This window comes from Strix aluco, chromosome 21, assembly GCF_031877795.1.
Source record: "Strix aluco isolate bStrAlu1 chromosome 21, bStrAlu1.hap1, whole genome shotgun sequence".
Classification (NCBI taxonomy): domain Eukaryota; kingdom Metazoa; phylum Chordata; class Aves; order Strigiformes; family Strigidae; genus Strix; species Strix aluco.
The window spans coordinates 14,924,488-14,948,556 of record NC_133951.1 but is presented as its reverse complement, the minus strand read 5'-3'; the positions used below and the strand labels follow the sequence as shown (position 1 = coordinate 14,948,556).

At 39.4% G+C, this 24,069-nt stretch overlaps 1 protein-coding gene across 1 annotated transcript in view; it reads left to right on the top strand.

The window, feature by feature from the left end:
* CCDC57 (coiled-coil domain containing 57) overlaps positions 1-24,069 on the top strand; it is a 53,381-nt gene that overhangs the window by 16,338 nt on the left and 12,974 nt on the right. Inside the window, exons 5-11 of the mRNA XM_074847249.1 lie at positions 3,493-3,635; positions 5,064-5,264; positions 7,135-7,300; positions 12,123-12,309; positions 15,105-15,205; positions 19,047-19,275; positions 19,939-20,075. Of these exons, the coding sequence (XP_074703350.1) occupies positions 3,493-3,635; positions 5,064-5,264; positions 7,135-7,300; positions 12,123-12,309; positions 15,105-15,205; positions 19,047-19,275; positions 19,939-20,075 (1,164 nt within the window). The remainder of the gene's footprint in view (positions 1-3,492; positions 3,636-5,063; positions 5,265-7,134; positions 7,301-12,122; positions 12,310-15,104; positions 15,206-19,046; positions 19,276-19,938; positions 20,076-24,069) is intronic.

Genomic DNA, 24,069 nt, shown 5'->3' with positions numbered 1-24,069 from the left:
AAGTAGTATCTCGTAAAGACTTTTAATACAATCTAGGCACCTGAATGGCCACTCACTGCAGCAGTTTAATTTCTGGATAATCCATGGCTTCCTTATGAACAGTTTTTCATACATGTATGAAACATAGCTGTTGTGAAGAATGAGTTTCACACTTCTTCAGTGGTGTCTTCACTGGTGTCTTTAATTTCTGTGCGTTGGACTCTGAAGTAACATTGCAAGTTATTCAGAGGAATTTCACACCAGAAGCAGGGGTATTTGTGGTATGCATCTCAATTTCATTCATAGTGACCGGGGTTTTTCCTACACAACCAGAAACTATATATAGGTCTTTGAAAGGCCTGTCTCACCCTTCTAAGGCTAGTAAGGAGGAGTTCGCTTTTCTAAAATTTGTATTCGCTGCATGTGCAGTCTTTGCTAATCATCATCCAACATTACTTGGATGGTCCTCTCGTGCCTGTGTTCACTTGCTTCATGGTGGTTTAACTGATTGCTTGATAATTCAACAAACCAAAGTGTATAGATAGAGGGGGGAAAAAAACCCCTCGCATTAAACCAACTGATAGCATTGGGCTGTCAGAAAGAGGGCTTGTATGCCTAAAAGATTGCCGGCTTTTTCCAACTGTGTTGATTTTTGTGTAATTAAATAAATGACTTCTGCCTACAGACTTTACCTTGCCAAAGGCTTATTAGGGTAGCAAAAGGTTGCCTGGCCATTACTGGTATCCATGGACTCCTGCATCTTGATTGACACAACTGGCGTTTAGTTTCTCATTTTGTTTTCTTGCCTTGTCTTGGGCCTTCTTTAAAGGACACCACTGTAGTAATGGACCTAAAACCATTTTCTCTTACTGTGGTCTTGACTATAAAGATTGAATGACCAACTGCTGTTGGCTCTCATGCGACCCTACCTGCAGTACCTTGTTCAGCTCTGGGGCCCCCAACATAAGAAGGACATTAAAAGTCATATAATGGACAACCAAGGGATCAGGCCTCGTCAGCATGGGTTTATGAAAGGCAGGTCCTGCTTGACAAACCCGATCTCCTTCTACGACAGGGCGACCTGCTTACTGGATGAGGGAAAGGCTGTGGATGTTGTTTACCTTGACTTCAGTAAGGCCTTTGACACCATTTCCCACAGCATTCTCCTGGCGAAACTGGCTGCTCGCGGCTTGGATGGGCACACGCTTTGCTGGATAAAAAACTGGCTGGATGGTTGGGCCCAAATGGTTGTGGTGAATGGAGTTAAATCCAGTTGGTGGCCGGTCATGAGTGGTGTCCCCCACGGCTCAGTTCTGGGGCCACTCCTGTTTAACATCTTTATTGATGACTAGACAAGGGGATCGAGTGCACCCTCAGTAAGTTTGCAGATGACACCAAGTTGGGTGGGAGTGTTGATCGGCTCGAGGGTAGGGAGGCTCTGCAGAGAGATCTGGACAGGCTGGAGCGATGGGCTGAAGCCAACTGGAGGAGTTTCAATAAGGCCAAATGCCGGGTGCTGCACTTGGCACACAACAACCCCCAGCAGCACTACAGGCTTGGGGAGGAGTGGCTGGAGAGCTGCCAGTCAGAGAGGGACCTGGGGGGGGATTGATAATGAGCCAGCAGTGTGTCCAGGTGGCCAAGAAGGCCAATGGCATCCTGGCTTGTGTCAGAAATAGCGTGGCCAGCAGGGACAGGGAAGGGATCTTACGCCTGTACTCGACACTGGTGAGGCTGCCCATCGATGACTGGGTTCGGTTTTGGGCCCCTCACTACAAAAAGGACGTTGAATGACTCGAGCATGTCCGAAGAAGGGCAACGAAGCTGGTGAAGGGTTTAGAGCACATGTTGTATGAGGAGCAGCTGAGGGAACTGGGGTTGTTTAGTCTGGAGAAGAGGAGGCTGAGGGGAGACCTCATCGCCCTCTACAACTACCTGAAAGGAGGTTGCAGAGAGCTGGGGATGAGTCTCTTTAACCAAGTAATAAGCGATAGGACAAGAGGTAATGGCCTCAAATTGTGCCAGGGAAGGTTTAGACTAGATATTAGGAAGCATTTCTTTACAGAACGGGTTGTTAGGTGTTGGAATGGGCTGCCCAGGGAGGTGGTGGAGTCCCCATCCCTGGATGTGTTTAAGAGTAGAGTTGACATAGTGCTGAGGGATCTGGTGGAGTTGGGAACTGTCAATGTTAGGTTAATGGTTGGACTGGATGATCTTCAAGGTCTTTTCCAACCTAGATGATTCTGTGACATGGACCTGTTGGAGCAACTCCAGAGGAGGCCACAAAGATGATCCAGGTGCTTGGAACACCTCCCTTATGAGGACAGGCTGAGAGAGTTGGGCTTCTTCAGCTGGAGAAGAGAAGGCTCCAGGAAGGCTGTGTAGTGGGCTTCCAGTACTGAAAGGGGCTACAGGAAAGCTGGAGAGGGACTCTTGATCGGGGTGCAGGGATAGGATGAGGAGTAATGGTTTTAAACTCAAAGAGGGCAGCTTTAGATGAGATCTAAGGAAGAAATTCTTCCCTGTGAGCGGGGGGAGGCCCTGGCACAGGTTGCCCAGAGAAGCTGTGGCTGCCCCCTCCCTGGAAGGGTTCAAGGCCAGGTTGGACGGGGGTTTGGGCAACCTGGGCTAGTGGAAGATGTCCCTGACCGGGGTAGGGGGGTGAGACTGGATGGGCATTAAGGTCTCTTCCAACCCAAACCATTCAATGATTCTGTGACTCAGTATGAATAAAGGAACTACAACTGCATGTATACTTATTAAATGTAAATTTGCACATACTGTTTACTCTGTGATATGCAGTATAACTCTGATAGTACTTCAGAAGAAACCTTTAATCTTTGCAGTTTTCAGACTTGAGTGCTTGATTAGGTATCTCTAGTACTGCTTCAGTTTCTAATACTGTTTGCAGCTGTATCTGAATATAATAGCTCTCAGTAGGCCTCGTGTGCTAGATGCTATTATATCTTTTTCTTTCTTTACAAAACATATTGTGTATATATATATATATATATAAAATTTGCACCTGAATTGGAGGTGGAAGTGTTAAGCAAGGGAAGGAGAGGTCACCTGCAGTCATTTCCCGCATGTATTAGTGAAGCCAAGAAGTCACTGAATAAAAAAACTGTGTAAAAGGAACTTTAGGCAGAGATAAGAAGGATTAATGTTAATGCAGGATTAATGTTAATGTAGGTAATAGGTGTAGGAAGAGGCTACAAAATGGATATTTAGCAGTAATATGGGAATAGAAATCTAAGTAACAGCAGAGGTTATAGGTTATGGGGAAGGTGTTTTTAAGTGCTTTGTTGACCTAATGCTTATATGGTGAAAAATGTTACTTACAAATTAAAAAAAAAAAAACCAACCCACAAACAAATAAAAGAACCTCACCCCCCAAAAAAAGCCCACCTCACAACTTTCTATATTATTTTGTTTGTTTCTGGAGCCCTTAAAAAATAAGGTTATATCAGCCTTTCATTAGAATTCTTAAGTCTCATTCTCCTCCTTTTTAAGGTGAAGCTGCTGACCAGAGAACTGGAGGCTCTCAAAGAGGGTGGAATACGAACAACAGAATCACTGCAAACAGCAGAAATGTTTGGTTGGAGACTGGAGAAAGAAAAGCAGTTCAATGATTTTGTTGCTGTGAAAGATGCTTGGTATTGTACAGTTTTGATTATAATTGAAATAAACTTCTTTTCATAGACTCTACAGTTCCACAACACTTTCAACTTACTCTTTTTCACATACTCTTAGTTTAGCAACAGCTTGGGATGGTGTACGTGAATTAATTGATCTAGTAATATATATTGTTGCAGCAGCAGGAGGTAACCCTTTGTATGAAATATTTGCTAAGTCACATGGATTCCGGTTAATTCTGCTACATTCTTTCTGCATGTAACCTGTCTCACTTTAAATAAAATTTTATCTTAGAAGTTTTAATGGTTCAATGGTATCTTCTGCTTTTACTGCAAAAAGGAGTACCTCTTCCAAGCAGTAAATATAACGAAAAAACTTAGTTCATCCCACTTCTAGAGTGTGTGGCTGGTTTTGGTGTATCATATTTCACACACTTGATTTGAATCCAGTAAGTCCAGTTATGTTCAGTCACAACTTTATACTTTCTCAAGCAGCTACGGACAGATTGTGAATATAGTGACAGAAAACAACTCATTCATAGTAGAGTATTATTGAGGTTTTTATGTTTTATTCATCACTAGTTCAAACTTAAGAAATAAGACTTCCTCATAGTTCAATTACGGTTCCTTCTGGGTTTTTTTAATCCTTTATATTCAAAATTTTGGATATATATTGAAAATTTATATGCAGGTCAATTTCAGAGGGTGAGAACATTATACATCTATTACTTGCATATCTGCTTTTTTATTTACTGTTAGATTTGAGTTTTCTATAGGCACTATTTGGTGGTCTTTTCTAACAACTCACTTCTGTCTTACTTTAAACCTGATCTCTCTTTTGGTGTGAGTGCAGGCTCAGGAAATTAATTTGTGAATGAAAACTAAATATTCAAGAAAACATTTTTGCTCCATGGATCCCCGCAGTCTCTTATTTGGGCCACTTGGTCATAGATGTCTTTCAGTTGTTCAATTACTGTGAAGAATATTTTCAGTATGGTAAAAGAGGATGTTGAATGGAGTAGTTTACCTGTTAAAAAAGCTTCTCTATGAGTCATCTTAAAAAAAAAAAAAGTCAAACAGAAAACCAACTTAATTTTAGGGTCACCCAGATCCCATATTTAGGTGAAATACTGTTGTAGTTTGTGCTAGTCAGAAACTTAAAGTTCTGTGATAAATTGAAGTTAAACTTTCTGCAGTGGTATAAGGGGGATTCAGCCCTGGTCCTACATCCAACTAAATAGTGGCATTCTTAGTTTGGAACTGCAAAAGACCTTCCTGCTACCTGTTCCACTGACAAGTAGATATTGATTTCTGTTTCCACTGCTTCCGACAATGATTCTTTGGACTTTCTCGAATCAAATTGATAAGAAATTAAATCAACAGTACTAAAAAATAATGTGCTTGTGTTGCTTGAAACTTCCCTTTATTCTGTCTCTCTACATCTTCTAGGCATGAAGAACTAGCTCATGCTGCCAAGGAAAAGGGTGCAGTGCCCGCTTCAGTGAAAGAAGCCCAACTCAAGCAATTTAAAAAGTTGAAGCAGCAGATAAGAGAACTGCAGATGAGACATAAAAATCTGGAAATTGAGCTGTGCAGAAGAGAATGGAGTCACAGTGCTTGTTTGAGAAAGAAAGATACTCTTACTAGAAAGTGAGTGACTTAATTTATCTTGTTTCATAAGCTGTGATGAAAGAAATTTAGAACATCATACTTACCAGTTTTGTGCCCAACTTACTCATGTGAAAAGCTCACAGTAATTCATGGTTAGAGAGACACTGCACCTGGAGTACTGTGTCCAGTTTTAGTCCCCACAATTGGAAAAAAGACATGGATGGACTGGAAAGGGCCACAAAGATGATCAAAGGGCTGGAGAACCTGCCCTATGAAGAAACACTGTAGGAGTTGGGTCTTTTCTCTCTGGAGAAGGCTCAGGGGGACTTCATCACAGTTTTCTAGTACATAAAAGGTGACTACAGAGAGGATGGAGTTTCTCTTTTCACAAGCAGCCACATGGAGAAGACAAGGGGCCGTGGGTACAAGTTGCACTGCAAGAGGTTTCATCTCAATGTAAAAAAAATTTTTTACAGTGAGATCAATCACTGGAACAACTGCTCTAGGGGCATGGTAGAGTCCTCATCACTAGAGATTTTTCAAGACACAGTTGGACAGGGTGTACTAGATAATCCCATCTAGGCTTCCTTTCCCATGAAAGGTTGGACCAGGTGATCTTTCCATCCCAGGTTGTTCGATGTTCTATGTATATTACTGCAAGAAAACTTGTAGCAAAATTTCAATATATGCATATAAACATTAGTTTTATGATTGACATGATTACAAAACATGTTCTCAAGGTTTAACAAGAAAATGAAGTCATGTGGAAAAGAAAGTATCTGGGAACTTAGAGAAGGAACAACACACTGGAAGAAAAGAACTTCTTTCATAGCCAGCCTGGAAAGAGGCAGCTGTCAGTCCAAGGTGGCCACTGGAAACTAAAGAATTGCTTAGGTGGCCTGCATTTTGAAATGTGTGGTTTACCATATGCATTTGGCTCATGAAAAAGTCCCTCTGATCTCCCTCTAATTAAAAAAAAAAAAGTAATTGAACAGTTTTATATCCAAGATTGCATCACAATTTTTTGTCTTAGGCAAGTATATATTAACATGGGAGGAGAGTTGTTCCTGTACATAAACTTCAAGAAGAAATTGTAGTGCTAAAAACAGGCCAAGATTCTCATCTGATTGAGATTTTTAAGGAGTCTGCCTCTCAAACATTCCAAATTCAATCAGTGTGTGGACAGGAAGAGAAGTTGAAGGCACAGTTGGCCAAATTCTAGAAAGAAGCAGAATGGTAAAGACAACTAAGACTTTGTCTAAAGTGACATTTACAACCAATCTTAAGAGTGCCCTGAAGCTCTGACAGCTTCGTGTTTTAAAAGCTCAACCATATGACAATTGAACCTGTCTTGAAAACCCTTAAATTGTGAATATGAGGTTTGTCTCATTTCATGCATCTCCTATCTCTTCTCTTTCAGCAGTGTGTTTTCAGTGTACATACATGCAGCAGCCTTTGAGCTTAGGAATTTTATCTTGACAATCCAACAACTTTAGGTCCTAGCACTTTTGTATCTCATTTCTGTTATTAGCAAATGGGAAACATGCTGTGGATGGTATTGCCAAGAACAGTATTGGTCTTGAAGAGCAGTTTATGCTCCTCCAAGGTGACCTCCAAGGGTGATTCTGAATACCCATATAGATGGACTCTAGGAGACTGCTGAGCTCTAAGCAATTAAAATGCTTTTGTCCAGCAAAATACTTGGAGGAGAATAGAATAAAATAGGTAATTTGGAAAACAGATCAAGGAAAGATGAGGACAGCAAAAAGACTTTAAAAAAAAAACCCCAAACAAAACCAAAAAAACCCCAAAGAAAACCCAAACAAATACAACAACAAAAAAAACCCCACACAAAACATTCTCAGTATTTATCCTGCTGAAATCAACAGCTTTGCTCTGTGTATCATAGGTATAAACAACAACTGTCTCTAGCAGCTGAGCGAGAATGGGTTCTGGAACAGAGTAAAATGCAAGCAGAACTGCACTGGCAGCAGCCAGTCTGTGAGAATGCTGAAAGTAATCAGTATCAGAAATCAGAAGATCTAACACAAAGCCTGTCTTCAGCAAGAGAGCAGGTGAGAATTTCAAATTAACACTGTTCAGGAGTTGCATAGAGAGCTATGGAGTTTTTCTATCATGGTGTTTCTCAGGGGAAGCATGATTTCAGTCTTCTTTCAAAAATCTGTAAAATAGTAATTCTGTATTGTGCACAGCAGTTCATCAAATATTTGATCAGAGACCAGGTTAATTTTCATGGACCATCTCTAATAGCAGCTTTTGCTTCCTAGTGATGAAGTCAAGTCAGCTTGAGAGATGCCACTGCTTTTCTCTTGGCATTGTAGCAGAAGAAGAAAGATCTCTGTTAGAGCAGCCGCAGGCCAAAAAGAGTTTCAGATCACAGTATAGCATGAATTCTATCAAGGGAACAATATTAGTCCTGGAAAACTGGGAGTATTTTTGTATGGGGAAAAAAGTACATACAAAAAGTATGTACAACCTTCTGTTTCTGAAAAATGAAATACATGTTTATTGTTTAGAGACTACTAGACAATGGGCTAGCAATAATTCTCAATGACCAGTAGCCTAGTAAACTCACAGATCCAGAGGAAACACTTGTTAATGAAATTGAGAATGCAGGCATTTACTCTGGTGTTTTATTTTACCATTGTCTCCCCAAAATGATTCATCAGCATCAATAGGTGTAACATAGGAACACATCTGAGATTAATCAGCATTGTCCATTTCATATACAGAAGATGAGACAATGAAGTCAAATTTTCCATGAAGGCAATTTTTGACAGAGCCGAAAGGAATATGCTTTAAGTCTCTGTCCTGTGATTTAAAATACCTTTTTCTTTGATTTCCTTCTTTTTTCTCCTTTTTTTTTTTTTTTTTAATCTCTACACCCTTTGCCCTTGAGCTACTGATGTCCTCTGCTTTCCCTCCCTTCCATCCTTCCTAAATTGAAGTTGATCTACATAAAACAGGTTACAGGTTGCATGAAGTGAAGACTGTTCTTTCTGCTTGAACTGAGAGAGAACAGACAATACATGCATCATTTATTCACAGTGTTTCACCTGAAGGGGAGAAATAGGTTAGACAACACTAAGTGTCTTGACTTGGATTAATTCATTCTGAGATGACAACTTTATGTGGCTTGTTTCCACTGGACTTCTTGTAAGCAGTTCATCTGCTTCATAAGTTTAATTCAAAATATAGACATATCTAGCCTGGAATACACATAGCTTAGGTGTCACAGGCTTCATTATGGCTCTCATTCATTACTCACTAGCAAAAGGAGCAAGCTGGATGTAGGCAGTTGCTCCAAAACTGGACAATGTACTGTACCATCATGGCACATCAGAATGGGAAGAATTAATTTCTGGAATGTTCCCGAGGTTCTGTGTTGGTTGCAATTCAGAGTAGATTTTAAAGCTGTAAAGTTAAAATTTTAAGGCAGTGTTTCAAAATACAGATTTGCCAGCTGTTTACAATAATGTCTTTTATTTTAGTATCACAAACCAGTTTTCCTTTTATTGCTACTTATTAAAATACATATATTTTTAAAAAGCCATTCAGAATCGCAAACGTAATGCTGGTTTTAAGCCATGCTGAAGGATAATGCATTATGAGTAGAAAATTGTCTTTTGTAAAGGAATGAAAGTAAAGCGTGTGCTGCAGTGCACCCTACTGGGCAGCTGCAGGTGCTCAACAGTGAGCAGTTAAAAGTGTATTGTCAGAGCTTGATAAGAAAAAGCAGTGTTAAGCAAGCCTAGTGGCTTCTGAATGCAGAAAGTGTTGCATTCAGAAAGATACTTCCTCAAAACAATTTTTATAATAAATTAGACAAACAGAGACTGCTAGCAAAAACTTGCTATGGAGCAAGTGGTTTTTCCAGTTTCATTTCAAACTGGACTGATGTGCAAATTGATCGTTCAAATACGAGAATCAGGGTTGGGGAGCGGTGGTTCTTTCACTGTTCACATTCACTGTTGTCTTCCACTGTGACTGACTGCTACTGTTGTTGGCAAGACTTTGTTTCTGTTGTCACGCTTTTCTTTCTATTGCTAATATATTAGGTAGGATAAGTGGTACCCATCTCAGCAAAACCATTTTTGTCTCTGATTTATGTGAGGGCCATTGTTTAAAAAACAAATAAACAACAAAAAAATATTATGCTGAACTAGAACCTTTTATCTTAATTTTTCTCTACAAAATGAATTGTAAACAAAGAGAAGGGGAAAACTGAATAAAAGTTTAAAATTGATAACATTTGTGTTAAAGAGTTGTCTTAAAGAAGGAATAGTATGTTGGCTGACCTCTGGTTCAGACGAATGAGGCAAGAAAGATTTAAGTTTAAATACACCCTAGTATAGTATCTTCAGCATGCAGGTCCTTTCTTCACATTGGTCTGAGACCCCATGAGGGTGCTAGAAATACTGCAGTAGTCATTCTTGGCCTTTAATTAAGCAACAGAGATGTGCAACACACCAGCCTGAAAAGTCTCTCTTGTAACTGATTTTGAGTATGACTCAGGTCATGTCTAGCTAACTGGAACATGCTAATAATACCGTACAAGTGTACAGATAAGAAAAGATTGCTGACAATAATTATGCATGGTTATGTGGTCTTCTATCTAGACCCTTTCCACTAGCAAAAATCTGGAATGGCTGTAACTCTGGTTCAAACTGCAATGGTTCATGTGTACGTTGCAGGTTGAGATGAAGTTCTGGGCCCCAAAATTCAGAACACACCTGGCTAATGTATCGGTACTTACTGGTACCTTTCCCTTCATGCCTTTTCAAATCTCCCTTTCCCCTCTCCTCACCTTACTTAACAGTCTTGGAGAGATTGTAAAAGCAGAATAGAGATTATCCTCATCTTCTGCATACCCTGTACTGTTAGGGCAGAAAGAGCCATGGGAGAAAGAGGCTGTAGGGCAGCTGTTGTTTTTATGACAGGGAAATTTAGTATGTGGGCCATTAGTGTTCCAGGTCACACTTTCAGATCAAACTCACAGAACAGGCTTATGACTGGGGAAATAAGGGGACTGAAGGAAGCGGGGAGTGATGGAGAAGACAGAAAAGGAGTAGTGTTTGAGACTGTGCAATGCATAAATGTTGAGACTGAAGTATTTTGCTGACACATGTCATATATGCAAGGCCTCATGGATTGCCTTTCCTCTCAAGAGGCAGAACTGCTGCTTTGCAAAAATTTAAGGTTAGGGTTGAATACAAAGAAACATTTTATTTTTTTGGAATCAAAAATATAAATTGGCAGCATTCGATACAAATATTCCAAACATGTTAGACTTTCTTTTCAAAAACATCTGGTCTGGATGGTCTGCGAATTAGGATTCATTTAGTGACTGTAGGAGTGTATATTCCACAATTGCAGGGCTTTCTAATACTCCTGTACCAAACAGTGTCAGCGTTTCTTAAATGGCTGATGACAAATGTTTCCATCAGATAGAGAGGATTTTACAGGGGTGGAATCTAAATTCTCTGTTTGGAGGAAACCACAGTTATAATATACTGCCATCAGTCTAGTGTAACTTCTTTAAAATTGTTTGCAGTCACACTTGGAATGAAGAAACAGAAGTAAATAACGTCAGGACTGTAATATCCTGGTCCTTATATCCCATTGGTCCTACTAGAATTTTTTCCTGAAGATTGTACTGGAATTTCAAGTGATGAGGAAATGTGTTTTCCAATCAGTGTCTGTGTGTTTGGGCTTTTTTTGTCACGTCTGTTCTTCCTTTTTCTTCCCTTCCCCAAAGTTGCAACTTTGGAAATTGAGGATGCACATGAGGGGAAGCATTTCCATATTTGTCCTTTTTCCCATATTTTTCCTAAACATATGTTGCTGACTATTGTCAAGAATTGGATTCTGGAGCTAGCAACATTTGGTATAATGGAATAAAGCAGTCCTCAAAGTTTGTGATCTAGAACATTTCACATTCTTGTCCTGATTAGGCCATCACTGTATTCACACAGGACTAGCTTTCCAAACTAAATCTCTAAGATAATCTTTAAGGCTGTATGCAGCCCATGAAGAAAACACTGAGCAATTCCCCTTCAAAAATTTAAGAAATAGAATGATTCTGGGATGTATTACTCTATAAGCAAGCTGCTCATATTTTACTAATATAAATTCTTTTTTTTACAGTAGTTAAAGCAGCTTTGGCAACCTGGGTTTTGTCAGCCTCTTCAGTTCTGGAAGTCTGTAAGAATGACATACGCTCATCAATTCATACTTCCACCAAGTGTAATTCCAAGGCCTTTGTGAAGACAGAGCTTCAATCATTATCTGACAGATGTTCCTTCTACATTGTTCACTGTTAGTTTATCTGTAATTAATCTGCAAAAGGAAGATATTGCTACTTATTTTAGACTTGAAGTGCTTAGAGTTTTCTAGATGTTGTCCATTGTCCAGGTTGTTTAGATGTAATCCATACACTCCTTCCTCTTTTCTGATTTAGCAAAGGATGTCCAGCCTCTTTATGTTCTTGTGAACAAATGATCTCCAATGACACTTTCCAGAATTTCCAGGTCAGAAGGGGGACTGCTGTTGAGCCAGTAAGTTCTTTAAGGAGATGGGTTACCCGTGCTTGGAAGAGAGAGATAGCACACTTCAAAGAGCAACAGTGATAAGACAGAGTCACGTCTGTGGCCATCCTCCTTGCCATCTGTGTCTCTTCCCCCATCTCAGGTTCTCATCACAGCACTTTTTTCCCTGGAAAATCCCCAGAATAACCAGATTTCTTTCTTTTCTTCCTGTCGTTCTTTTTTCACAAGTCTGTTCAGGGGTTGAAAATATTAGGATCTGTGTTTGTAGTGTTGTGGAGAGAATGTGTGTTGCTCATTCATGAAGGGTTGTTGTACTTTTATTTTACAGGTAATTCAGTATGATGATAAAAGTTTTTCAAGCAGTGATATTCCTACCTTGGAAATAAAAAAGCTGCAGGAGCAGAATGCCAACCTTCGGGCTGCTATTGCACAAATGAGGAAAGAAATGGAGAGTCTCAATGAGCAGATGTTGTCCCCTCTTCCTCTGAGAGAGAAGAGACAGCTTGCAGAGCAAGGTGACAACTCTTGCCACAGAACTCTGAGTTCAGTTAAGGAAGTGTAGTGGTCATGGTGACGACCTGTGAGGGCTGCCCAACCCACAGGTGTGTAAAGATCGTGACCATAGGGTTCTCAGGATTCCACAATGCACAAGCACAGAGAAGTCTGAGATTCTGAGAATTTCTTTATTACAGATTACTACTGGTAAAAACAAATACATAGACACACACACTATAAGTCACTGCAAAATTACCACTAGGAAGAGCAAACGTATATGTATATTGCAAGAGTAAAGCAAATATATATATATATTACAAGTTATTACAGAATCCCAACTAGTGAAGCAAGTATATAGGATCACAGAATGGTTTGGGTTGGAAGGGACCTTTAAAGATCACCTAGTCCAGCCCCCCTGCCACGGGCAGGAACATCTTTCACTAGATCAGATTGCTCAAAGCCCTGTCCAACCTGGCCTTGAACACTTCTAATGATGAAGCATGAACAACTTCCCTACACAACCTGTTGCAGTGTCTCACTACCCTTGTCATAAAAAAATTTCTTCAGAGGAGAGGTACTCTAGCCCTCTGATCATTTTCATGGGCCCCCGCTTTCACAGGTCCACCTCTTTCTTACAAACCTTTACCTATGCACATGCCTATAAATATATTATGTGAGGTATTGCTGGTATGACACTCACCAAACTGCTCCCAGAAGTGGGGCTAATCAACGATGGAAAAAAAAGTCTCACTTCAAAGATGATCCACATGACTGAGTCAGGAGTCAGGCAGGCGTCCCCAGTGAGGGTCTGGTCTGTTTGGGAGCTCATGTGCAGGGAGGATCTTGCAGAGAGGCTCATTTGGGGTAGGTAATGAGTTACTTTTTACGCCTTTTTGGTGTAGATATGTAAGTGGGCATAGGACATCAGTTTCAGGTGTAGCTGTTGCCGACTCCTGTTTTCCTGGAAGGTCAGTTTGTTATCACAGTTTCTTTGTCATGCACTCCTCAAGCTTTCTTTGTCCTGCCTACTACGGCTGAACCTAAGGAGAAACCCGTCTTTGTTAGTATGCTTACCGGGTGGCCTTTGTGGTGGCTCCATCAGGAAGCTAAAAATTTTAAAAAGTCTCAGTATTAAAAATATATAATACTCTCAAATGCATCAATTTACCAGGTATTGTCACACATTAGTTGGGTGGGTTTTAGCATCTCTTAAAAACATTTCAGCATATAATGTCTTACACTTACATTTTTACTTTTTTTTCATTATCCTTCATGGGAAAGTCAAAGCTGATAATGTTAAAAAGAAAAAAAAAATCTGTGGAAGGTATGTCCATTACAACTAGATACATTTTGTAGTAAATTTCTGAGAATTTGTTAAGTTCAGGTCTGATTGGCTCTTATGCAGGCCTGTTTAGAAACAAAACTGGATTTTTTCTTCATAAACATTCTTGTGACTTCTGGAAGTCTGGAGAAAAGAGCAAGGGAAATTAACTGTAACTTGGTAATGGAATAACCAGCTCTGATTTGTTTTGTTTTTTTTTTAAAAAAATAGGCAAGGTATAACTTTTTCAAAGACATTTTTTACTTCTGTGGAATAAGCAGCCCTGTGTTTAGCACCTTTTACCAGTTATATAAGTGCCAGTAGATCTCTGTGCCTCCTCTATGTAAACATTTCATTTCTAATTGCTTCAAACTATTCTAGAGCTACCATGCATTGTTTTCTGTATTTCAGAAAAAATAGGATGGGTTTGATGAAAGGTATTTTGTTATACCAACTGTTTTGCTGTTGTTATGCTTCCCTGTTTTAATTTTGAGACTGGATCTGTGCATTACCAGTTTGCAGAATTAGTTTTAAACTGTGATTTGTACAGTAGCGTGAAATCATAAGCTAATTGAGTGTGCAGGCATATTTAATAAATATAAGCATATTCTAACTTTGTAATTATAAGGCATTAATAACCAATTAAAGCAAAACCTCTGTTAATTTTAAATAAACAAATTTAAGCATAATTTTTTGTCACAGGCAGCTAAAGTTAGTCTACTGTTTTTTGAAGATGTCATAGTCCAATATGTAAAAGATTTACCACTGCTAGAGTTTAGCAGTGTCCAAGAGAAGCAATAATCTTTGTCAGCTGATAAATGTAAGTTTTCAGAACTGTATTACCCGTTTTCTTTATGGCTGAAATACTTTATTAAACTAAAATAATCTTTCTTATATCCCTTTTAAAAATGTTTGGAGATCGTATTCAATCACTAAAAGAGAGGATAATCTTAAATCTGAAATTTTTAAGACAATGGGAGAGTAACTTGGAAGGGCAGTTCTGGTTTCCAGAAAGTCATCTGTTCTTTCCCAACTTGTCCATATATATCAAAATGTTCAGACTCACATTTTTACTGGAACGAAAAGAAGAATTTTTCAGGATTAACTTCCATTTATTGGTGATTTTTTTCAACTGTGAGTGAAAGAAGCTACTATGTTGTAATTATTCTTGTTATGCTCAATATTGTCAGTTTCCCAAAAATGATTAAATAATGCAGTATTGGAAGGAAAAAAAACTTCTCTGTGCTCCTTACCCATGAATTGACCTTTCTAATGTGTCATCTCTAGTCACTTCTGTATTATGTAGCTGACTGATATTTGCGTATTGTGAGACTGTACTATTTTTGATATTTCTTCAGCTCTGTTTATAATGTATCTACTGAAGTGGTATGCGTGTATATTAATGAGACAAAGTTCTGAAGCAGTTGTTGCTGTGAAAGCCTAAACCCTGTATAAATACATATACATTCATATTATACTCCTCTTCTCTTTTAGGTTCATTGTGCACAAACAAAATTTCAGCTGGAACCACTATGAGCAGTATCAAAGTCAGCTCAGCTAACTTGGATTGTATAGGAAACCCAGACACAGAAAAGGTATGAAGAGCTTTGAACTACCTAAAATATCTGTATGCATGTGTGTGTTTAAATAAATACATAGCATATTATTTTTGTTTGAATAAATATTAAAAACTGAAGCAATATATGCTTATGTGGACAGTTAGTAATGAGTGTAAGTTAGATGAGAGCCAGCAATGATTTTTTCAACCAAACTTACGCTCATGCTTTCTAGGAAATAAATTTTGGCTAGTCATTCCCTGGCACAAGTCACTCCTGATCTTTCAAGCCTTCTTGATATTTTTTTTCCACTGGCAAATTCTTAAACTGCTGTGTATCACCTCTTCGAGTTTTCCATTGTAAATCCGTATTTTATCCTTTTTTAAAAATAGAAAAAAGTCTTTCAATATGCCCTGTAATAAGGTGAATAGAGATGGAACTGTAGATGCTGTGTCACTCCTGGACTCTGATGTGAAGGTCCTGTGAAGCCTTGGTTGGGGATATATCTACCAGTGGCATTGTGTGCTCAGTGAGGGGGATGTGCCTTTTCCTGGGAGAACCTGTACCTGCCGGCTCGCAGGGCTCGCTTCCACCAAGCCCACACTGGGGGGCTGCACTGTCAGGGCCAGCGGCCATGGCTGCCCTCTTGCCGGCCCCTGGGCCCCACCGATGGGACCTCCGGCTGTGGTGGGCTCCCGTGCGTGCCCCGCCGGCCGCCAGGGATGACTCTGTATGAGCAGGGGAACTGACTGAGCGTCGGCTTGGAGCTCTTGTCACCCACGAGGGAAAAACTCACTGGCTCTGGGAGCATTTTTACTCAGTTCTAGGGTTTACAAATGCCATTCCCATTGTGTTATTTTAAAGGGTAGGAACAATATCAGCATTAAAGTGTGACAGAGGCATCTCTCAGAAAATTAATAAATGAATTGAACACTCAGACAGATAATCTAATACTGTGTAAGGAGTAAGTCACTATATGTCCTCCGCTCCCATCTCCCAGCAATTTTGTGGTGTGGTAGATGGAGCCTAAAGTAAGATAGGTTAAAATACAATTAAAAAATAAGGGGTTTCTAATTTTCGAGTCATCTGTGAAATCTACCAGTATCTGTTTCATGGTTTAATCTTACTGTTAAGGCTCACCAGTAACCATCTAAATTCAATAAAATGGAAATAATACCTAGGTAATAAATAAGGATGAGAGGTGCTGATTATGTTAAAAGGTAAGAGCTTTAAGAACTGAGCAATATCAATGTTCAAATAAAACTTTGGAGCTTTGGGAACCTTGTGTGAAAACATACACAACCCACCAGGTGCAGATCACATTTAATCTTAGAAGTATCTTTTTGTTGAATATAGAAGGAAATTTGTTTGTTCCTGCTGTCAAATTATATTTAGGAAATTGTTGTGTACCAGTATAGACAACACAGATACACTTTTTCTCTTTGGCCACCTCCAGAATTAGATGAAAACTGAATTTTACACCAACTGTTATTTTCTGTTGCAGAAAATGTGTTACAAACTACTGTCCAAGATGCATTCTCATTTTCTTCACATTTCATTAAGTGGGGATAGAGCCTTAGAAGAGTAGAGCGTGGCTTTGCCTCAGAGACAGTACGATAGGAACTGAACAATCTCTGTGCCAAAAATTAATCCTTTGCTTCCTGACGCTAAACTATAATTGAATGCTCAGGGCTGGATATGAGAACAAGAACATTTTTCAGGCAGAAATGTGCATCTTCAGTGTGAAATGCTGAATTACTTGCGCTTTATATGTATAGGCACATAGTAAATAGCAGATGCACAGGCCAAAACTTGAAGTGAACAAAATGCTGGAATTGTAGTTAATGCCATCTTCACTGATGTTGAACTATCATTTCCTGTCTATTTCTGCTGCCTGCTTTATTTCTTCTTCCTTAGTGCATAAGAAGCCTTCTTAGGCATAGACTGGCAGTTGGAAACAGTCCTGAGAATATCTAACAAACAATGGGCAAACCTTCATTAGAATTCCCTACTGGATTTTAGAAGTGCTTATATTTTAACATTCTTCTACACTGTCTTTGTGCTTCTTAATGTTTATTAATTGTATGCTAAGGATGTATTTAAGGCCATGGTGAATTACAGGCAAAAATATTTCTGCCTCAGGGAGTTTAGAATCTTTTGAGCAATAATGGTAACTAAATGTGGGGGTGCAGATGTGAAGTCAATACAGAGAGTGATAGTTTTCTTTTTTCCATATATACAACAGAGGTTCTGGGACCATAATCTCAAAATTATAGACTCCAGAGCTAAAATGTAGCTAAAAAAAAAGAGGAAATTTTGTTGTGGAAACTAGCAAAATAGGCATGTAGACTTTTGCGAGTATGTATATTTTTCTTCTTTTCTCTTTGTATCAGCTCTGAGGAGAGTTTTGTCTCCCACCTTTTTTTAGTACCCATCTTTTCCATGTTTTCTCTTTTGTATTGTAGAGTTTTACTCTGGACATGGATCTAAATGTAAAAAGATTTCCGAGTTCCACTCCTAACTCTACAGCTTACAGTCTGTCACCTGAAAAAAAAAATCTTCTGTGTAATGCATTTGAATGTTTTTATGAAAAGTTCAGGAAAAATAGAAGTTTAAGCAAATGGTATTCCTGTCCCAGCCATGTGATGTACTTTTACCTCTTGGTGCAGTGAAAGTGGTACATAATGTGACAACCAGTAGTATCATAATTGGTCATTGCCCTGACCTCTCTTTATGTTAAGGCTCAGTGTGTTAATTTCACTATTCATGTGATGAGGGTAGAATGCAGTAATTTGTGGCTGTTTACATTAATTGCGTTTATGTAAATTGCTATATGTACACCAAAGTGGTGTTGCTTTTTTTCACTTTGATGCCTGTCTGCATATTTTTCAATTCTAGTCCTGCACTAATTTCTCCACCTTTCTCCCCGATAGTGTTTGTGGACCTGTGTGCTTTCTGTGTATGTTCTTGAAGGCCTCCTCTTTTATGGTAAAGCTATCCAAAGAAATAAGAGAATGGGACTTGCATGGCACACTGAGGCAATGGTGGTGTGGATAACACCTTTCAATGTGTATTCCCTGAATCACAGTGTTCAGGATGATTTAGTTGAAAACTGGTTGGAATCGCACAGTTACAGTGTAGTGCACTGCTAGCTAGTTTATATATAGAAGAGGAAACGTATAGATGAGCAAGAGTTTTGTAAAACAATTTTAATGTGTGTGATGTATTTAGATACTTGTGGCAATGTGTAGTATTTATAAAGTCTGTAGGGACATGATTTGTTCAGTGAATTATGAGTATTTAAATGGATATTGAAACGTCTCCTCTAGTAAGGGGGCTGAAAGAGTACAGTATATAGCTCTTGAAAAACAAGGATGTAATCTTTTGGGTAAATACTTTAACATAATGTATGTGTGCAAGTGGATTCAACTGGGTTTGCAGAGACAAACCCAATTGTAGAATCTTTACTTTTCACTCTGCAGCCTTTCTTTTTAAAACAGCATTTTATAGTCATATCTACCCCATATGTGTGTATGCATTTGATGATTACACAAAGAAGGGTTTGTGGTAGCTTGCTATATGCTGTAAAGTGGTTTTTTCCACATTTTATCTTAAAATTAACTGCTCTCTAGTTTACAGTTATATGGTGTTTATCCTATGTGTATTATTTTACACCTGTAGTTAACAATATTTGTGGGACTGTCCCAGGCTGTTATAGTTTGCCCTATATTGCTAACAAAATCTTGAAAATGGACTCTCAAAAATGGGCTGTAGACCAACTTTATGCTTTTTCTTCAACTGGCTTCTAATGTGTGTTTGTACAAATCTCTAAACCCACAGACCACAGTATTCATTATAAGCACTATCTGTTTTTTTTCAGGGGCAAAAACCCAAAGTTCTTGAAGAAAAGGTGGTAGATCTTGGACAACAGTTACCTGATGCAGGTCCTGGTGTTGGTCTTCAGTATGGTGTCAGCTGCCCTCTACAAGGAATGCAAAATAAACTGAAGGAAGCAGCAAGAAAAATCTCAATTCTGAGCCAAGAGAAGCAGCAGCTGATTGAAATGGGAAACAGACTCAGGGCAGAACTTGGAATGGTATTAAAGGAAGGTAAATTTATTCTACAGAAGAGTGCTAGCTTACGTATTTAGAATAAAACCTGGAAATCAGTTCATCCTTTGAGCTGGAGAGAGCTAGGCTTTAATATGAAAGCAAAGTGCTGGACCTGACGGATTCTTAATCTGCATAGTTTGTGTGAGACTGTGGTGGTAATTGTTGCAAGTAAGACTATCCTGTGATAAGAGGTGCTAACAGAACAGTGGGAGTCTGTAAGCAGTAACTTTTTGTTGATGAACATCTTAGATGAAGGATTCCCTGGTCCTTAGGTGTCAGCATGGGAACTGGAAGTTGAACTAAGACTTCTTTTAAGAGCAGAAAAGAAGTGGTTCATCTCTTAGAATAAAAAATAATGCTTTATGAAAGTGGAAGAGAAAGCAGAATAAGCTTACTGTAGAGTAAACTTGAATCAGCAGCATATATACTGTAAGAAGATTTCACTGTGGACATTTAAGTTCCATGCAACAGTTGCTCTTGCCATGAAGCAAAGGACGAAAACATGAGGCCCATTTCTGCATAGCACTGAATTCATCTGCAGTGAGAAGGCTCGTGTTCTGTGGTTCGTTTATATCCACTATAAACACTTGCTGGGAATGTAATATTGATGACAAAATAACAACAGAGAATGCCTTCCTTAGTATTTTCTCTCCTTTATAGGACTTTGGTATCCTGTTAGCTGTGAGCACTGCACAGTTTGTATTGCCTCTGGTAGTCTTTTTCCAAGAGAGCTTGTCAAAAGAACACAGTGTCAGCTATCAGCTTTAAAGCATCTACAGCACAGACTTACAACACAGGTAATGATATGCTCTCTGAAATCTAGTAATAATAGCAGTTAAGCCAGTTCTAATTCCATGAATATAACTCTCTTTAAAATAGTGTATTTAAATGTCTTTTACTGACTTTAGCTGAAATCATCCTTTGGGACCTTGGAGGATTTCATAAAATCATAGAATATCCCGAGCTGGAAGGGACCAATAAGGATCTTTGAGTCCTGACTTCACACACAGGGCATCCTAGAAGTTAAACCATGTATCTAAGATCATTGTCCAAATGCTTCTTGAACACCGACAGGCTTGGAGCCATGACCACTCCCTGGGGAGTTTGTTCCAATGCTTGACCACCCTCTCAGGGAAGAACTTCTTCCTGATATCCAGTCTGAACTTCCCCTGATGCAGCTTTAAGCCATTCCCTTGCATCTTATCACCAGAAACCAGAAAGCAGAGATCAGCACCTCTGTCTCTTCTCCCCCTTGTGAGGAAGTTGTAGAGAGCAATGAGGTCCTCCATCAGTCTCCTCTTTTCTAAGCTGAACAAGCCAAGTATCCTCAGGCACTCCTCATAAGTCTTGCCCTCTAGTCCCATCTTTGTTGCCCTCCTTCGACAACAAAATTCTAATATTTCTGTATCCTCATATTATGGAGCCCAAAACTGCTCACAGTACTTGAGGTGAGGCTACACCAGTGGTGAGTATAGTGGGACAATCAGTCCTTTTGACTGATTAACTACATTGTGCCTAAGGCACCCCAGGATATGGTTGACCCTTTTGGCCACCAGAGCACACTGTTCACTCATACTGAGCTTACCACCAGCCAAAACCCCCAGCTCCCTTTCTGCAGGGCTGCGCTCCAGCCTCTTGTCCCCCAGTCTGTATGGACGTCCAGGATTACACTGTCCCAGGTGCAGAATCCAGCATTTGCTCTTGTTAAATTTCATACAGTTGGTGATTGCCAAGCACTCCAATCTGTCAAGATCTCTCTGTAAGATCTCTCTGCCCTCAGGGGAATCAACAAGTCCTCCTAATTTAGTATCATTGGCAAACTTACTTAGTGTGTACTCAACCCCTGTGTCCAGGTCATGGATAAAAATATTGAAGAGAACTAGCCCTAAAATTGAGCCTTGGAGAACACCACTAGTGACTGTTTGCCAGCCAGATGTTACCCCATTTCCTTAAAGGGTTGTATTTGGGACTTCAAAATCAACTTTTTTAAACATTATTTTCATCCGGGGAATTTCAGAAACACTTGTGTTAATGCAGCATAAACGCAATCCTGAATTGCAAGTATGAGTTTCATAAAGCTTAGTTTTAAATAAGATAGGCCGTTTGAAGGATTTGCAGTATGTTCCAAGGTAAACTTGAAAATGATTAATCAGTGAGCATATTTCCAAATATCCATGGTGGTGGGATGTTAAAGCACCCTTGTCAAAATTATTGTAATAGCATATATTCCATATATGATAGCAGGATATATAATTAACCTGTCTCTTATCTTTTGTAATTAAACTACTACTTTTAATAGTTAAATTGCAGCTTTCATTAGAGACAAAACTGGGTAAATCCTGGCTCCCCTAGTAGTTAGTGGCAGACCTCCCAGTGACTTCGATAGTCAGGATTTCACTATGTACTTTATTTAATTGATCAGCAGATTTGTTCCTGTGAGGATTGAGTCAGAGCAGCTGATTGTCGCTGTAGTTTTGAGGGCAGTAAACAATGTTCTTTCAGAAAGCGTGAGGTTGTTGCTCCAACGTATAAAACTCCAGTAGAATTATTAACCAAGTTCAGCTGGGGAAATACTTCCTCTGGGAACCCCTCTGGGCAACTTGTTCCAGTGTTCGATCACCCTCCCAGTAAAGAAGCTTGGGGGGGGGGTTTTCCCCTTTATGCTTAAGCAGAATGTCCTGTATGTCACTTTCTGCCCATTGCTTCTTGTTCTTCCACTGTATACCACTGAATCTGGCTCAGTCATCTTTTATCTCCTCCCACCATCCCCATCAGGTACTTAGACATGTTGAAAAGATCACTCCTGACTTACCGTTTCTGGAGGCTAAACAAGGCCAGCTTCCCCGGCCCTTCCTCCTGTGTCACTGGTCGTCTTTGTGACTGTTTGCTGGACTTGCTCTGGTATGTCCATGTCTGTCTTTTACTGGGGAGACCAAAAGTGGGCACAATACTCTAAATGTGGTTGCACCAGTGCTTGGTAGAGGGAAATAGTCACCTCCCTTGACCTGCTGGCAGTGCTTTTCGTGATGCAGCCCAGGATGCTGTTGGCCAAAGGCCTCAAGAACGCATTGCTACCTCATGTTCACCTTGTAGTCCACCAGGTTTCCTGTTTCTTTTCTGCTGAGCTGCTTTCCAAGCAGTCACCCTCCAGTCTATTAGATTGAAACTGCAATCTCCTTTGCCTTTGGGGAAAAATCAACTGAATTAAAGCTAATCTCCTCTAGAGGATCCTGTTTACTTTTAATTCTCTCTTTATGCATTCTTATTTCTCTTAATTGAAATCAAGAACAGATTGAGAGTGTTTTGTGGATTACTAAAGTTCATCCAGGAGATGATTGAAGTTTAATGTTTCTCTTTTTACATACTAAGATCTCTGTGATAACATGAAACTACACAGGAGATAATCCTCTCAGGTTGTCAGGTTGCACTAAAAAATCATAATTGTCAGTCATTTACTTGAAAATTTTACCATATGAACACATTCTAAAAACGTCTTAAAAGTTTTCACATCTAGACACATTCTAAAAAGATGGAATAACCACGTATTCATTTTGTGCAGGCCATCCTGTGGTTTTTTTGAGCCTGAAGTTATCACTAATTTCTTCAGATGTTATCTAGTTGGCCTAGGTGTATTATAAAGTATATGAACCGTCTGGCCAGACAGTTTGAATGGCAAAGGTGAGTTTCTTAAAAGAGGCAGTGGAAGTAAATTCTAATTAATATTTGATTTTTCTTACAGTTAAGAATGGTGATAAAGAAAAAAACACCATACTAACCTCTGTAGTTCCTTAGAATAGTGCTACAAATTAAGTAAATGAAAGCTAAATGGCTCAGCTGGTACTAATTTAACCAGTTGTATGTCTGAGGATGAGCCACTTTCAATTTGCAGTTTAGTTCTGCTGAAAATAGGTTTTTTCCCCGTGAAGTGAAACAGCGCTGCAGATTAAGCCACGTAATTATATCCATGACAGATGTTAGCTGGATTAATTACAAAAGCTTCTGGGTTAGTAGATCTGAGAAAATAGTGTAAAAAGTTGAAGTGCAAAGATCATCCGGCAATTGAATTTGAGAACAAGTGTTGAGACGGTCAAGTTCAGTGTTCTGCTATCAGGTCTTTAGGCAGACAGTTATCCAGCTTCTGTACAGGATTGCTGTTCTTTTGGATAAAGAATAGTAGTAAAAACAGGTAGTGCTTGTTTAGAGGCCTCAAACATTGGAATATGAAAGGAAAAGGCTCTCCAAGCATTCAAAGCATCAGTATTTCAGCTGGGACAGCTATATGTACATGTTTCTTGGCTAAGGTGAATCCATCAGATTGAATCTATGGTGACATTTTGGAATATGTTCTAAAGGAACCTGGCAGGGAAGAACTCTGTGTTTGGATGTCCTATCACAGGTGCTTGAATTTCTCTTAGCTTTTCCCTAGCAGAAGATGCCCAACAGGAGGGGCACTCCTGTTTGGTGGGGAAAGGTTGCCTGAAGTCCAAAAGGCTGTGCTGTTAGAGTCAATTAGAACCAAATCTGAACAGATTGCATGAGTGGAAATAACCCCCTGTTCTTCTTTACTGCTCATTAGTCAATGAAGAAGTTTTAAAGGTTGCACTGTGAGCAAACATTGTAAACCATCCATCAGACAGTGATAAACTGAGAATGCCATCTGCTGTACCTTTACAGAGCTAATGGAGACTTATTCTTCCTTAGATATAGCGGATAGTCTAAGATAACAGAAATTGAGAACTGTAACAGGTCAGTCAGGTAAGCACAATGTGAACTGGAGAATCTGGTATATTT